General features: G+C 38.6%; 5 protein-coding genes across 10 annotated transcripts in view; 2 read left to right on the forward strand and 3 right to left on the reverse strand.

The window, feature by feature from the left end:
- LOC117166477 (colorectal mutant cancer protein) overlaps window positions 1-9,661 on the forward strand; it is a 58,764-nt gene extending 49,103 nt beyond the window's left edge. For all 5 annotated transcript variants that reach the window (XM_033350463.2, XM_076625152.1, XM_033350466.2 and 2 more), the window contains 11 exons: window positions 4,363-4,624; window positions 5,161-5,309; window positions 5,553-5,774; window positions 6,114-6,302; window positions 6,569-6,759; window positions 7,150-7,416; window positions 7,478-7,673; window positions 7,745-7,936; window positions 8,009-8,196; window positions 8,267-8,369; window positions 9,118-9,661. In XM_033350463.2, coding sequence (XP_033206354.1) covers window positions 4,363-4,624; window positions 5,161-5,309; window positions 5,553-5,774; window positions 6,114-6,302; window positions 6,569-6,759; window positions 7,150-7,416; window positions 7,478-7,673; window positions 7,745-7,936; window positions 8,009-8,196; window positions 8,267-8,369; window positions 9,118-9,228 — 2,070 coding nt within the window. In that variant the 3' untranslated portion in view covers window positions 9,229-9,661. The remainder of the gene's footprint in view (window positions 1-4,362; window positions 4,625-5,160; window positions 5,310-5,552; window positions 5,775-6,113; window positions 6,303-6,568; window positions 6,760-7,149; window positions 7,417-7,477; window positions 7,674-7,744; window positions 7,937-8,008; window positions 8,197-8,266; window positions 8,370-9,117) is intronic.
- On the reverse strand, window positions 8,430-9,032 carry LOC117166481 (ubiquinol-cytochrome c reductase complex assembly factor 5). The gene is made up of 2 exons (XM_033350477.1): window positions 8,627-9,032; window positions 8,430-8,527 (listed from the first exon to the last, which is right to left on the reverse strand). The coding sequence occupies exon 1, from the start codon at window positions 9,015-9,017 to the stop codon at window positions 8,679-8,681; it is 339 nt and encodes a 112-aa protein (XP_033206368.1). The 5' UTR covers window positions 9,018-9,032; the 3' UTR covers window positions 8,430-8,527; window positions 8,627-8,678.
- A 148-nt stretch (window positions 9,662-9,809) lies between the features above and the next one.
- sloth2 (ubiquinol-cytochrome c reductase complex assembly factor 6 sloth 2) lies at window positions 9,810-10,021 on the reverse strand. Its single transcript, XM_076625154.1, has one exon. It carries the CDS (start codon window positions 10,019-10,021, stop codon window positions 9,848-9,850), a length of 174 nt encoding a protein of 57 aa, XP_076481269.1. The 3' UTR covers window positions 9,810-9,847.
- BCAS2 (BCAS2 pre-mRNA processing factor) lies at window positions 9,810-11,511 on the reverse strand. 2 transcript variants are annotated; one of them, XM_076625153.1, is made up of 4 exons: window positions 11,354-11,511; window positions 10,954-11,219; window positions 10,425-10,830; window positions 9,810-10,033 (listed from the first exon to the last, which is right to left on the reverse strand). In XM_076625153.1, the coding sequence occupies exons 1-3, from the start codon at window positions 11,426-11,428 to the stop codon at window positions 10,428-10,430; spliced, it is 744 nt and encodes a 247-aa protein (XP_076481268.1). In that variant the 5' UTR covers window positions 11,429-11,511; the 3' UTR covers window positions 9,810-10,033; window positions 10,425-10,427. The 2 variants fall into 2 exon arrangements, with proteins under 2 accessions (XP_076481268.1, XP_033206367.1); XM_033350476.2 differs by lacking the exon at window positions 9,810-10,033 and having other exon boundaries at window positions 10,348-10,830.
- Window positions 11,512-11,794: 283 nt separating this feature from the next.
- On the forward strand, window positions 11,795-14,590 carry RpL4 (ribosomal protein L4). The gene is made up of 8 exons (XM_076624696.1): window positions 11,795-11,908; window positions 12,367-12,544; window positions 12,629-12,874; window positions 13,070-13,194; window positions 13,419-13,517; window positions 13,600-13,875; window positions 14,065-14,220; window positions 14,294-14,590. The coding sequence occupies exons 1-8, from the start codon at window positions 11,906-11,908 to the stop codon at window positions 14,513-14,515; spliced, it is 1,305 nt and encodes a 434-aa protein (XP_076480811.1). The 5' UTR covers window positions 11,795-11,905; the 3' UTR covers window positions 14,516-14,590.
- The last annotated feature ends 95 nt before the right edge of the window (window positions 14,591-14,685 follow it).

Below are 14,685 nucleotides of genomic sequence, written 5' to 3' on the forward strand. Positions count from 1 at the left end.
AGATTTCGCTAGATTTTTTAGATCGATTAGAAATGAGAGAAATTTCACGGACTAACAAATTTTCAACGATGTCAATGATTCGCATAACATTGTCGGAGGAAAAGTGCACAAATACGATATAACGTAATACGATATGTAACGATCAAACATAATATAATATTTTGCAAAAATGAAACGTTACTATTTAGCGTATATTTCAGGGCAAAACATATGGATATTCGCGTGGCAGTCGATCATGGCAGCTATGAAATGCAAATTTGATCAATAAATTTGTTGCGGTGGCACAACCTAACCCCACTCATAAATTATCTTTATCACTTTCGTAAGTTTTCCCGGATTTCATACGTATAACCACGTGCTCCTCTCTGATCGCTCGTATATTGTCCGTACCGTCTATAATCGTCGTGAACAGGTCGACAACTTTCCACGGCATCGAGAAGACGAAGTTTGCCTTTAGTAAGTCCTCTATAACACGTCGACGAAGCTCGTCGCCGGCGGATTTACCCAACCTCCAGTTTCCAAGTAATTTCGTGTATCAAAGACGAGAACGACCTCGGACTTCCATCTATCCAGGGTAGGATATCGGGTATTCGACTGTCGAGAAAGTCGATGCCCCTCTCGGTCACCCTTGTCGCTGGCTTTGCACCACTTTACCGCAATTTCCGGTATCATTTTACGTGGTACGTCTGGCAAGAGAGAAATTCGATGGAATCGGTGATGAAGACACCTGCCTAGCCAGCTTGAAACACGCATGGCAAGAAGAACACGAGAAGGTAGAAGCCCGTGCAAGCTGTCTTCTTTGGTAAACGCCTGGTGAGTCATTGCGAAGAATTCACTTGGTGACCAGGCTCGTTTTGTCGACACGACACGACCGACGACTCGTTGTGCAACGAACTCCACTCGACTCTTGTCGGACTAAACGAATAACCTGGCGTCTACGTGATTACGTGAACATCGACGCGACCATTTGCTCCTATCGACGCACGTGTTGCGTCCTCTTATTCGAACATTCAGTTTATTACTTATATCCAGTTACTTAAACATTTTGCTCTGACGCAATCATCGGCTTGTCGCGCGTACGCGCTTCAACCGAGCAAATAGCGCTAAATAGAACCGCAGAAACGCACGCCTCACACCTGTGCACTCTCTTGCACAATAATTTGCTAACATTAGATAGTTAACGAGCGACGAGTTGCGGGTTACAGGCTTCGTTTTTAGAATTTCGTCATTACGCGTCAAATAGGATAATCGGATGGATTTTGTATGGGAAATTGAAAATTGTTCGCGGCGAGTCCGGCTCGTCGTTCTACGCGAATGGATTAGCTCTGTGTCAGTTATCAATTTTAAACTTTCACGTGACGTGCGCGTATTTGTGATTCTTCGAGTTTCGGTCTTAAAAATCAGATCATCAAAATCCGAAGAGTCACAAGTATGTGAATCGTCAGCTATCCATAAGTTTTCTTTCCGCTCGAGTACGGAATTTCCAGGCGAATCGCGTCGCGTCTAATTGGCGAACGAAAGTAAGCAGGTATAGAGCGTGAAATTACTTCATTTTGCAACGGTACCACGGTTACGTTATACGTTTATTGCAACATCCATTAACATACGCGTGAATCGATGAACGAGCAAGATGACCAATGGCTTAGTCGAGGACCACTTGTATCTTTTACGGTACTGCGACATTCACAACTTCCGGCCACACGAAGGCACTGGATTCTTGTCGCAGTTGTCCGAATTACAAGGAGGAGCAACCATCATGCAGGATCGGCCATTCGGACAAGGTGGAGCGTCTTTGCAGCTCTTGCCTGGCAATCGAACGATTTCATCGTCGTTTTGCGCCATCACTATTGCACAGAATATCGCCAGGATGAACGCCAAGCTCATGGGAAACCTCATCTTCCTCTGTTACGTCCTGCACAGTGTTCTGAAAGTGTGTTAATTCTTGATATTCTCGTGGTACCTCAAAGTATCAAGGTATAATATTTTCACTAAAATGTTCTAAGCTAAATATGCCGATACCGATAATATGAAATAACATAATTGGCATATTCGTAATTGTGAAAGCTTGTGGATCTGTTTCGTTGTTTGGAAAGCTCTTAATCTTCGAACTGTTCAATTTCGATTGAACTATAAATCAGAAAATTTAATTCCAATGTAACGTAAAAGAACGTATATATTATAGTTCATTTTTTAAACAGAAGTTGAATTTATAATTAATTATCTGCGGTCAAAAGTCTTAGGACAATTTTTATGTTTGCTTCATAGGTGAAAAAGTTAAGCAAAGAACGTTGGAGGTATTAAAATAATTAAAATACGCGCAGTTTGAAATTCGTAATTTAAAAAATTACGAGTAAATACAAATCGAGCTAGAGCGTGCTAAGCATTGCCTCCAATCGATAGTTCACAATTAGTTCGAAAATTCAGTAACTTTCTCATACCGTTACCACGAATTTACCGAAAAGCGATACTTATTATTAAGAATAAAGTTGCAGATAAAAGCTGTGGCTTTTACAGCAAATCGTAAAACCACTTCGCGCGCACTTAACGATATCTCATCGAAGAATAAGAGGTATTAGAGGATGTTTGATTCGAACAAAAGCCAGCGAGTCTACGCTTTCGACGTAGTACGAAATTGAGAGCAATCGAATCGATTTTCCGAGTAAAACGTAAATCGTTAAACCCATCTACCATAACGGAAAAAAGTAACGCGTTGAGATCTCGAAATACAAGAGAAAAAGAAGTTAAATAGACCAAAAAAAAAATAAATGCCTGGTACGTGTCGTGAGCAAGCCTGGTGACAAAACTAGTTTACCTGTCGTCGAGAGTACACGTGAGATACGCACACGATCCTTTTCCTCTTTCTCGATAAGAGGACGACTCTTGAATGATACTTCGTAATTACGGGTCGTGATTCTTATACGGATCTCTCGGTATTTTTCTCTTCCCCTCTTGATCGGTGTATGTTATCACATGGCCAGGAATCATTAGCGGCTCGTCGTCTTGTAATGTTCGTCATGCACGGTTGCCCTCGCGAAGGGCACTCCGCGAGGAACGATGCCTCGCAAACAGGTATCCGCCATTTTCTACGCATTTTTCCACTTTTCTTCTTTTTCCCTGTTTTCTGTGTTCGCGTTCGGAATACCGCGAATACGACGAAATTAATGAGGACCACCGGTAACAAGAAGAATCGCGTCTGGGACATCTATTTGCGGAAACAGCGCGACGATCCTCTGCTACCAGCTGCTTCTGCTCTTTAACAAATTCCCTGACAAAATAGACGTTTCTTCGTAAATGCGAGAAATTAAATTTGGAATTTAACGTCGATGGTATCGGACTTCTTATTGAAATCACAAATTCGTCATTTTTAGCTTCGATGAGTCGTAATAACGATGATCGATAATTAACGATATTATTTGATACTTGGAAAGAGAATGGTAGTCGAAATAACCAATTGCTGATATTTCTAGAAATTTTGTAGAACTAGCAACGATGCATTTGTCGCTTCGAAACGAGACAATGTGTATTTTAAAATTGGTCAGCTAATGGCAAAGTGAATGGACGACCGTGTTCGACGTTGACCTCGACAAGACGTAAAATTAGTCAATTATTCTTTCCTTCGCTAAGATTTCTGCATAATATATTGCAATTCATCGTAAGTAGGAATTTATTCGACAGTCAAGGCTGATCGAGACAGAAGATTGATCAAAATGACTGCCGTACTGTATTCTTCCAAAACGTAGTTTGCAATTAGGAAGATCCTTGCGCGTTTGTCTTGACTCGACCAAGACAGGTTGCGTCACGAGACGCGACAAATCCATGGAAATCTTCGAATTATAATATCACAGGATCTTCTTAATTATCGACCCTGATCGAATCTCCTTGAAACTTTTATCAACTGACTAGCATCGAACCTTTCAACTGAAGAATCTTCTAGGAAAGTGAGCTGACACTCCTCCTCGAAAGAAGCTGTTCGTTTCTTTCGGTCAATGAGGATTTTTTCAGTTCATCGACCATATACCTAATTCACACTCACATTGTCATACTAATCGCCGAACATCACGTCTATCGGCAACGAGGATCTCTTACGTACCAGGATCTGTATCTTCTAAACGCATGATTTCCCCAAGCTAAAAGACTTCATATTTCAAATCTACCGTCTCGTCCCACGAAACTAGATCAAATTTCGTCTCGAAGAGCAGGCCACTTTTCGAATACAAAAGTCCAATTCCGAATACAAAGTTCCAGCATCCCTCTAACACCCTGTGAAAGCTTTCCGTCGAACAAAACCAAAACAACGAAGAAATTTCATCAACGATGAAATATGGTCGATGATTGATCCGAGGGTGGTCGGTTCTGTTGCAGCTGCATGCGGCCGCGTTATCATCGCTGCGGTCCGAGGTAGCCGAGCTGAATTCAAGGCTGGTGGCGGCGACACGAGCCAGGGAGGCGACCGAGGCGGCTCTGGTCCGCGCGGAGGTGCAAGCCGCGCGAGCGGAACAGAGGGCAGAGCAGCAAGCGGCGAGGCACGAGGAGAGGCTGACCGAGTTGCATTCCGTGATCGCCGAGCTCGGCAGGCAGCTCGAGAGGCATCGCGCTACCGTAATTGCCGAGGAGGATGAGTCCGGTAAGGGAGAGAACGAAACGACCGATTCCGTAAATCTGTGCACCGTGCTCGGTCTCTGCCTCCCTCCGACAGAGATTTATGGACCGAGGCCGTTTGATGTTTTAACGCGTTCCCCGCTGGGAAGCCGCTTCGCCGTTCGTTTCACGGTGTCCAACGACGTCGCCAAAATTCGAGATATCTTCGTGCAGATTTATATTTCTCCCGATCATGGTGTGTCCGTTTTATATTGTATTTTACAGTAACTCGTTGGTTCTGGGTAACTTTGGCCAATTGAATATTTTTTTCTTGCGAATTATTAGGTTGTTGAGTAAGTTGGAAAACACGATGGCATTTATACGCCTTGCGTGGTATGTGTTTTATGACGAGTCGTAGAGAGATAAATTAGCAAAATAATTTAAGGAGATTTCCTCGTAAAACGATCAATTGAATAGATCGTAACGCAAGTTTTAATTCGCCGTTTGATGATTACAGCGACTTTTACACACTTCGTTCGAAGACTTTGTTCTGTTTCGTTTGACCCTTTCCGATCAATTTAGAAATAGAGACAAGCAGAGACGCGGAGGGGTCGATCACTAACCCGGTGGAAGAGAGCGAAGGTGGAGGTGACATTCAGGGTGATGGAGATCGTACATTGGGAGATGCCGATTCCAGCTGCTGCGAGGACATCGAGCCACGTACCGCCGAGGTATGTCTATCAAAGGATTACAAAGTTCTTCGGTGAAACTTAGAAGGTAGTAGCGTAATTGCCTGGAAAGTCTGGGAAACGCGTTTAAGATTTTGCAAACGTAAAATGTTCGTAGCAGACGTACAACTTTCAAACTATGCAAAATAGACTCGAAATCGAATCGGAAGAAGTTCCTTAACTCGGACGAGTTGCTAGATCTTGCGCGTAATATAGTTGCGATTAAACGATCATTTACATCGACAGAATGGAAGAGAACAGCTAGACAGTCCGGCGGCGTTACCAACACCGGAGCCAACACAACAGGCGGCCTCGTGCCAAAGCGTGGCCGTGGCAGCGTTACAAGAAGAGGTCACAGCCCTTCGAGCGGAGATCGCGAGTTTACAGGCTCAGCTGGCTAATTTCAAGAATCAGGCTAGCAATCAGAGGCAACAGGCTGGCAGCGAGTCGCCCCGCAGAGAAATACGAGTGGGTAGCACAGAATCCGACCTATTGTAACGTGCTGCAAAATACGCGCACCCTCCGCATGGTCTCGACGTATAGAGACGTTATATGATGTTACAGTTTTGCAACGAGCTGAACTGAGTTTTCGTCCGCGATGAAAAGAAGATCGTTCTTTTCATCTCGATGCACCCGAAATGCATTTTCCTCCTCCCCCTTTGGAACGAACCGCTGAATGCCGAACGAATTTTTTGCACAGTTACCCCCGTGCTTTGGCCAGCCTTTGATCAGCCCAACACTTTCACAAAAATATTTATCAACCCTTCCGACTGTAATGTTCTCCTCGTGCTCCTTTGATTTCCGCAGACAAGAGGCAACACCAGTTCGCCGGAACCTTTGAGTGCACCTTGCTCGCCACTCTTGCCACCCCTGCAGACACCGCCGACAAAGAGCGTAACGAGGGAGGAAGCTCCGGTTCTTAAAATAGCCGAGAGGGTAAGACTCAGGAGGACCGACGAGAGGCACATCACAGGACCTGATATTACCAACCTGGGGGTACGTTATCGTCTCTGGTTGTTCGTACTTTTCACTCTTAGCTTGTAGTTACAATGGTGCAGCCCCGTTTATAAATATCAGGACACCTGATAATATCATACGAAGCGCGATAATCGATCTGAATTAGCAGGAAATGGATTTACCCGTCATAATTCGTGATCTAAAATTGAAACGATAAAAATTGACAGAAACTGTTTGCAAGAGTTATAAAAAAATAACGGATTTGTTTCTGTTTCCATTTAATAACTTTATGGTCATTTAAATAGGTATGTTCCACGATGGTGGCTGAACATCTGGTCTCGGACCTTTTGGAGCACTCGAATCTTCAGGAATTGAATGGATCCGAAAAACAGTTCGAAGTGGAGACGGAAAGGTTAAACAGCAGGTTGGAACACGCGCGAGCAAATAACGCTGTCCTTGCGTTGACTTTGCACGAGAGTAAGGCGCAATGTGACAGGTATTTTTGTGTTCCAATTGTGAAATACGAAGTATCGTTAGTAACGTGGTAAAGCCGTAAACTAAAACATTAAGTAGGATCAGCTATTAATTTAGCTGTAGCTAGGGCTAAACGCCAGATACCTATGTGTCTATTGTCGTTTAAAATTATAATCGTATTTGTGTTTTTATCATAATGATAAAACAAGATGAAACCTAGATAAAAATTTTACTTATTAAATATTATAATATGTATCTTACTTTGTATATTTAATACGTTTTGCACATTACATGCATTCTGCACATTTTTGCACTGTAGATATTTTGAATACCGATTGATTTTACAACTTCACCATATGCCATTTACTATACAAGTATGTAAAAAATATGTACAAGTGTTTCTCTATTCCAGATTGAGTCTCCTAGTTGGAAAGTACGAGTCGAATGCAACCGCGTTGCGATTAGCACTCTCCTATAGTGATCGCGCGATAGAGGCTTACGATGTCCTGGTAGCGTTACTAGAAAGCGAGATCGCTCTATCGACAGAAAGGAACAGCATCACGATCGATAACAGAAGAGCGGCTGAACACGTAGCCTATCATGTGTTGAATAAATTGGAGAACGAATGTATGAATACTTTAAACGCGCCGTGGGAAGATAGTATAGTTTTATCAGACGAGTGAGTACATTGCCAAATCTCGATGAGCTTGTAATATTTCTTAATAATCTGGTATCTTCAGGTCTGAGGTGGCTTGGTCCGTGGAAGACGAACAAAGACTCAGAAGGCACATTAGTAGACTCAAAGGAGAACGAGCCATGGTCAGATCGACTGTAGTGGAGTTAGAAAGTGTTCACGCTGAACCATTGAATTCAAAGAATACAATTTCCCTCGCCGAAGCCCGGAAATTAGATTTAGAAACAGCTGTACTTATGCAGGTCCGTCCGAGACGACGATTAGCTTCGAATTCTTGGAAGTTCCAAAAATAAATGTAATCAATTTCGTGTAGGAATTGATGGCTATGAGAGAGGACAAGGCGGAACTACGGGCACGAGTCTTCCTACTGGAAAAGGAACGAGCTACCATAGAATTGAAATTAAACGCACGTGATACGCAAATCGCAGCTCAGCATGCTGCTATCGAACATCTTCAGGGTCAGCTCAGCGATACAGAGGCCATGCTGGCTATGGCTACGAATAAAGTAAATACATAATGGCTATTTAAAACAAAAATCTCTTTCTAGAGTTAATGATACGATATAAATTACGTATAGGATCGAGGTTTAAGCGATAACGAGAGCGAAGGCATAGAATCTGAGTTGATAGAGGCACTAGGTCGAGAAGCTAGGCTAAAGGAACGTCTACAGGAATTAGTATCCACTTTAGACAAAGTTAATAAAAACTCTGAACTGCGCCATCAACAGTCTGCTGAGCTTGTTAACGATTTGAAAAGAGCTAATGGGTAATTGAATTACGTATAACGGTAGATTTACAATCGATCGAGAAATCTTATTTTTTAACTTTGTTTTTAGAGCTCTGGTACAAACTTTAGAGAAGTCTAAGAAAAAATATCAATCCAGATTAAAAAAGCTGGAGCAACAAATGTTGGGCATGGTGGAGAGGCATGCTGCTCAGGTATGAACAAGCATAAATGTGGTGTGTGATATGAAGGAAGTTAAGAAGAACTGCTAGATGTCGTGTTTATACATCTATAAAACAATTTATTACACTTTGTACATGTTTTTGCATAAATTACATTCTTTGCATCTTCGTAATATTAGTCTTCGGAAGACCTATAAAAGTATAATGCATTATTAAAAGCTTCGTCGCTGTGAAAGTGAGATATTGACGTTAAATGTTATATTTAAAAATTTGCTATTGCAAATGCTCACATGCTCCATCTTCGTTCATTAATTTGTTACTACTATTTGCTACGATATACATTTATTTATTCACTTGTGCATTCATTTCTGCTAATCTTTGTTCAACTGCTTCTTCTATTCTTCTTCTTTTATATGTCCTATAGAAGTTAACCTCTCCAACATGCCAGTGTATCATAACGAACTCTAACAAACCACCCATTAAAAACATTATAGGTAAAAATCGAAATTCCCCTAAAGATTTTCCAGGCACTTTATTTAAAGTTCTCCTTATCGTTCTCTTTATGTTGAATTTTGGTAAGATCGGCATTTTTACAGTACACCGCACGCTGCCGCTTCTGCCATATGACTGTCGCCATCTTGTACTTTCAGTATCGAGCTGTCTGATTCTGCGCAGTTGCATTTTATCACCCTAATCAAAATTAGTGATGCAACATGTAACTAAATTACTTAGTTACAACTTTCAATTTTTTCTTTTTTTTACACGTATGATTAATTTATAGGTAAAATCTCTAAAACAACGGATAGCATTGCTAGAGGAGGAATCTACAGGATATAAAACAAATTTACCACTCCAATCACAGAGTTCTGGCGCCAGCGAGACATCATTATGACAATTTAGTGATTAATCGAAATCGATCAATACGGGCTCTACGAGTGTTTTTAAACTATCCTTCCCTTCGTTATAAAACGATCGAAACGGAGATAAAAATTTACGTATTTTTCTACACGAATAGTTGCCCAAGAATAATGCTTGATTATTCGCTTTTGTAATTATATATAAAAGAAAACAAGTACGAGTTAGTAGCTATCCTAACAAATGAAATTACAAGCTAGGCTTACACAAAAATGCGCTGCTGACACATCAATGCAAGCAAACTATTTAAGAAAGTCCTCCAAGTATACTGTGAATTATAAATAATTGTTACATGATACTATATGTCATTTATAGACGATGATATTCATCTTGTAAATATGTATATTTCAAGCATTAAAGAAAAGCGTGATACGTGTAAACTATGATGAAATAAATTGTGCTTTATTAAATCTCGCATTGTGATTAAAATTTGAGTGTAACTTCAAGTTGCTGATTCATTTTTTTAGTTTTCGTTATTATTCCTTCCCTATCAATTTAACCCCACTTCTCCTTACAAAAGATCTTAATGTTTAATATATTATTAAAACAATTGAAAAATTAATAGCAGTAACCGAATCAATTTATTTAATTACATATTATTTACGATCTTGTAGTTCTGACAGTCTTTTCTGAAATGCCTCTTCTATCAAATCATCTAAATCGTCAAGGGGCCTGTATATAAGATGCACAGCTTGCGAACCAGACGCAGTCGCAAGAAATACTAATGAAATAAAGGAAATAAGTCGAGGCCATGACATACCATACGGCATTGTACCAACTACCTGTAAAGAACAAATATAATTAAAATCTCTTAAATATTTACAGTATTTTATCTTTTTCGTATATTATACCGCAATATTTAACCTCTTTCACACGACTTCGACGATATTTCACTACCGATAACGAAAGATTAATAATATTTTTAATAAATTAGTCTCTGCACCACTTATTCATTGTTTATATTAACTTACTAACCTAGCTTAATATATTTATCCAGCAATAATTTATAAAATAATACCTTGTGTTCCTTACGATATCGTATATAGCTTTATATAACCTATTTCGGAAATGAATAGGATCGATAGTTTACTGTCAATTTTAAATATAATCAATGTATTTAAATAATATCGTCATAATAAAATACAAAACATAATTAGTCACAATTTTATATACATTTTAAGGTTCTTGATTTTGTTGTTCTTGCTGATCCATTTTTGTTGCCATAACCTCAGTTGCACTTTTCTCTGGAACGTCAGGTTCTTCCTCTCCTGGCACATCATTGATTTCTACACCCTCACCCTTATTCATCATAGATTTCTGTATTTCTTCTTCTAAGTGAACACACGCTTGTTCAATCTCATAATTTTTTGACACTAGTCCTACCCATTGTGCTTCTAATGCCCTTAACTTTTCTCCACCTTGAGTTTGCATAGATTTTCTTTGCCAATTAACCTCTTGAATTCTTTTCCTTAATGCTTGTAGCTGTTTTTGAGCTTGACTCACTAGTTGTACTAATACTTCCAAATAAGATTTCCATGCTTCGCATCCATATTCCATCATTAACTCAAGATTACAGATTCTGCATTATTATTGAACATCACAAGAATATATCAATTTAACATTACATCCTCATCACAATCTCGTAATTGCTTACATATTAAACAAAAATATAAAAAAATATAATAGTAATCATAGTATTTACCTGGTAGCCTGATGTTCCAATTGCGCACTGCTATTTTTTACACTTTCATTCCACGCTGCAAGATCATTCATTTTACCTGGTGGAGGTGGAGGTAACTCATAGCGCTTCATACTGAGTACTTCCATAGGTAAACGGTTTTGCATTCGCTCAAATTCATGTTTCATAACCTCTGTCTCAAAAGCAGTAATATTTAATGATGGCAAATGTTCTAAATAGTTTTTTGTCGGTCTATAACGACGAGTTTCTTCTTCAACCATGGCCAAAGCCTAAAATATTTAATAACTACGTATGAATTCGCAATTTATTTAATATGCTCATATAAACAATATAACCTCAAAATCAGTTTAATAATTATTTATAACAAAAGAATTATTATAAATAACAGAAAACTATTACTTACTGCTTCTCTAACTCCAGGTTCATCGTATCCTTGGTCAATATATGGTAATGCATCAACTATAACTTCTCCCGCCATTTAAAGAAATTGCACAAATAAACACTTTTGAATGTCAATGTACAATTGTAATTCTTTGGCAAAGTTTAAATTTTGTATGACGTATTTCCGACTAGACAAACATCACTTAAGAACGAATCTGTACCAATCACAGTTCAACGTTTCCCGTCATACTATAATACTATTGGTAGATGACTATGGAAACACAAATAATAAAATATAATTTCTACTATAAAAATATTCGAATAAATGGAAATATTACAAATAAAAAAATAAATTCTTTGTTGTACGAGTATGTTAAATTTGTTATATATAAATATTTAGATAAAATAGTGTAGACAATTGTAAACATAACATAAGGAATTGTTGAATTCTGAGCATGCGCGACTTTTGGTACGTAATATCCGCTCGCGTCCTTCTTCCTTTTTGGCCAGGTAAGGCGTACAAGCTGTCTGGCTAGTTTGTCTGATGCGTGAAAAGTTATAAAAAGAACGCGAAATGGTAAGAAATCCTGCATTTTATTTGGAATTCATTAAAGGTTAATATTTTATATAATTTTATTGTTATATTTTCCAATAATTCCCAAGAATTTGGTTTTGAATTAAAGCTTGTACACAGTCCATAGTTGACCACGTGTAATGATCTGTAGCGTACAAACTTGCATAGCTTGTTTTTGATATATGTTTAAATGTAACTTGTGACTTTATATATTTTCTTTTGCAATATTCTTTTCAGTAGAATAAAACAGTTTTACTACATATAGATATGTTTACATTGAATATGCGTGATTCCCATCTTTTAGTCCGCCATGTGCCGTCAATAGAAATCGTTTATAATTCTATCAGAACATGAAATTTTTTACTTTACTTTTCTCTTTTTTTTTTCAGAATTAATCTTAAGATTATCGATAGTTGTACGTAGATTTGTATCTCATTCTGATTCTTGTTTTTATTTTTTAGTCGTTATCAACGGCGCGGCCGCTTGTTACGGTATATACCGATAAAAATGAATCGTCAGGCGATACGATTTCTCTGCCAGCTGTGTTTAAAGCACCTATTCGGCCTGATATCGTGAATTTTGTTCACCAGCAAGTCTCTAAGAATAGTAGACAGCCATATTGCGTATCTAAAGAAGCTGGTGAGTATATAGTGTTTTATGCTCGTTTTTTTTATCTTTTGAAGAACTAATTTGCAATTATTAAATGTAGGTTTGTTTTGTTAGGTCATCAAACCTCTGCCGAGTCATGGGGTACTGGACGTGCCGTAGCACGTATACCTCGTGTACGTGGTGGTGGTACTCACCGTTCTGGTCAGGGTGCTTTTGGTAACATGTGTAGAGGTGGACGCATGTTTGCTCCAACAAAGCCATGGAGACGCTGGCATCGTCGAATTAATGTTAACCAGAAAAGATACGCTATTGTTTCTGCTATTGCTGCATCTGGTGTCCCAGCCCTTGTACAATCTAAGGGTAAATAGCATTCTCTGAGATAAAGTAATAAATCCTACTTTATATGCAATATTTTAATGATGAATAGCTTTGGTCCGTGTTGCTGAAATGACGTTGATTATTTTAATAGCTTTATGCTGATTTATGTAAATGTTTTAATATATGTAGTTTGCTTTGAAAAGAATAATATATATACTATCTCTTTTTTATGTTTAGGTCATATGATTCAAGAAGTTCCAGAATTTCCATTAGTAGTATCCGACAAAATTCAAGAATATAACAAGACTAAACAAGCTGTTATCTTCCTGAGACGTATCAAAGCATGGAATGATATTCAAAAAGTAAGTATACTTTCAAAAGTTGTATCTTTGCACCGTAGAATGTCCGCATCTTCATTAAAACAATTTTAATTTGGGTGCCCCTATCAGGTGCTAAATAAATACGGTTATTATAGGCGTTCCGGACTAGCTGAATTAATTGCTAGGATGGGGTATTTTTAATCGAACAGATTCAATCTAAATATATTAATTTAGGAGAAACTAATATACTTTCGTTTTATTAATAGGTTTATAAGTCTCAACGTTTCCGTGCTGGCAAAGGTAAAATGCGTAACCGCAGACGCATTCAACGACGCGGACCTCTGATTGTATATGGTCAAGATCAGGTATACAAATAACTAAAAAATGATAGTTCATTATTTTTTCAAGATTAAAATGCTAATATTCGTCTTCATCGTATATTTTTAGGGTATTCGTAAGGCATTCCGCAACATTCCTGGTGTTGATCTTATGAATATTAACAAAATGAACTTGCTTAAATTGGCACCTGGTGGCCACGTTGGGCGTTTTGTAATTTGGACAAAATCTGCCTTTGAAAAGTTAGATGCTCTTTACGGGACTTGGCGCAAAGAATCCCAACTTAAGGCCGATTATAACTTACCCTACCCGAAAATGGCGAACACGGATTTGTCGAGACTCCTGAAATCGCAAGAAATTCGTAAAGTTCTGAGGGCACCAAGGCATGTAGATTTACGTTTTATTATACATTTTCAACGAATACATATCTTATTCATGATGAATTTTATGGTCCGTGTTACTGATCAACAGTGATTATAATTTTTAACCATTTCTGATGTTTAGTGCTTATAAATATTTTATAATTATGTCACTTACGATGTATTTGCTCAAGATAAATCTTGAACTTGTAGGAAGAAGGTGGTCCGTAGTGTCAAGAAATTGAATCCATTGACCAACACGCGTGCTATGTTACGTCTCAATCCATATGCAGCTGTTCTGAAACGTGCAGCGATTTTGACAGCAAAGAAACGTCAGCAAGAGAGAGATCTTGCTCTAGCAGAGAAGCGTGGAGTAAGTTTAATGTTAAATTGAAAAATATTCGTGTCATGCATACAGATTTAACGAAAATATTTCACATTTACAGGTCAAGCTGCCAAAGACTGTACCTGCTGTAAAGAGTAAACTACTCCGGGAAAGACGCGCGAAACAAATTCTTAAATGCAGGGAAGTGTTAAAGAACAAGCCCAAGGGCGTAGCATCAGCTACCGTTGTCGAGGCGAAACCTAGGAAGATTTCAAAACGAATTCAGAGGGCCATTGCAAAAACTCATCCCGAAAAGAAAGACACACTTTTTCAAAAGATATAAATTTTTATCAACGTTTGTTGTTGACCCATGAACTTCATTTGCTTTGAATAAAATATGGGAAAGCAACTACAGGAAGATCAGCTTTGTAATTGATGTAACTATATTTCCTACCTTTGACGCAGTTTTATTTGTTTAAGTAAAAGCATACAAGTAATATGATATTATAAAAC

This window comes from Bombus vancouverensis, chromosome 15, assembly GCF_051014615.1.
Source record: "Bombus vancouverensis nearcticus chromosome 15, iyBomVanc1_principal, whole genome shotgun sequence".
NCBI lineage: Eukaryota > Metazoa > Arthropoda > Insecta > Hymenoptera > Apidae > Bombus > Bombus vancouverensis.

Bases quoted from the DNA above. Each gene is read 5' to 3' on its own strand.
- LOC117166481 (XM_033350477.1), bottom strand. From the start codon at position 9,017: ATGCAACTGCGCAGAATCAGACAGCTCGATACTGAAAGTACAAGATGG.
- sloth2 (XM_076625154.1), bottom strand. From the start codon at position 10,021: ATGCCGTATGGTATGTCATGGCCTCGACTTATTTCCTTTATTTCATTA.
- BCAS2 (XM_076625153.1), bottom strand. From the start codon at position 11,428: ATGGCGGGAGAAGTTATAGTTGATGCATTACCATATATTGACCAAGGA. The intron at 11,220-11,353 runs GTAAGTAATAGT...TAAATATTTTAG, and splicing joins AACCTGGAGTTAGAGAAGCA to GCTTTGGCCATGGTTGAAGA. The intron at 10,831-10,953 runs GTAAATACTATG...ATAATAATGCAG, and splicing joins TTGGAACATCAGGCTACCAG to AATCTGTAATCTTGAGTTAA.
- RpL4 (XM_076624696.1), top strand. The intron at 13,518-13,599 runs GTATACAAATAA...GTATATTTTTAG, and splicing joins TTGTATATGGTCAAGATCAG to GGTATTCGTAAGGCATTCCG. The intron at 14,221-14,293 runs GTAAGTTTAATG...TCACATTTACAG, and splicing joins CTCTAGCAGAGAAGCGTGGA to GTCAAGCTGCCAAAGACTGT.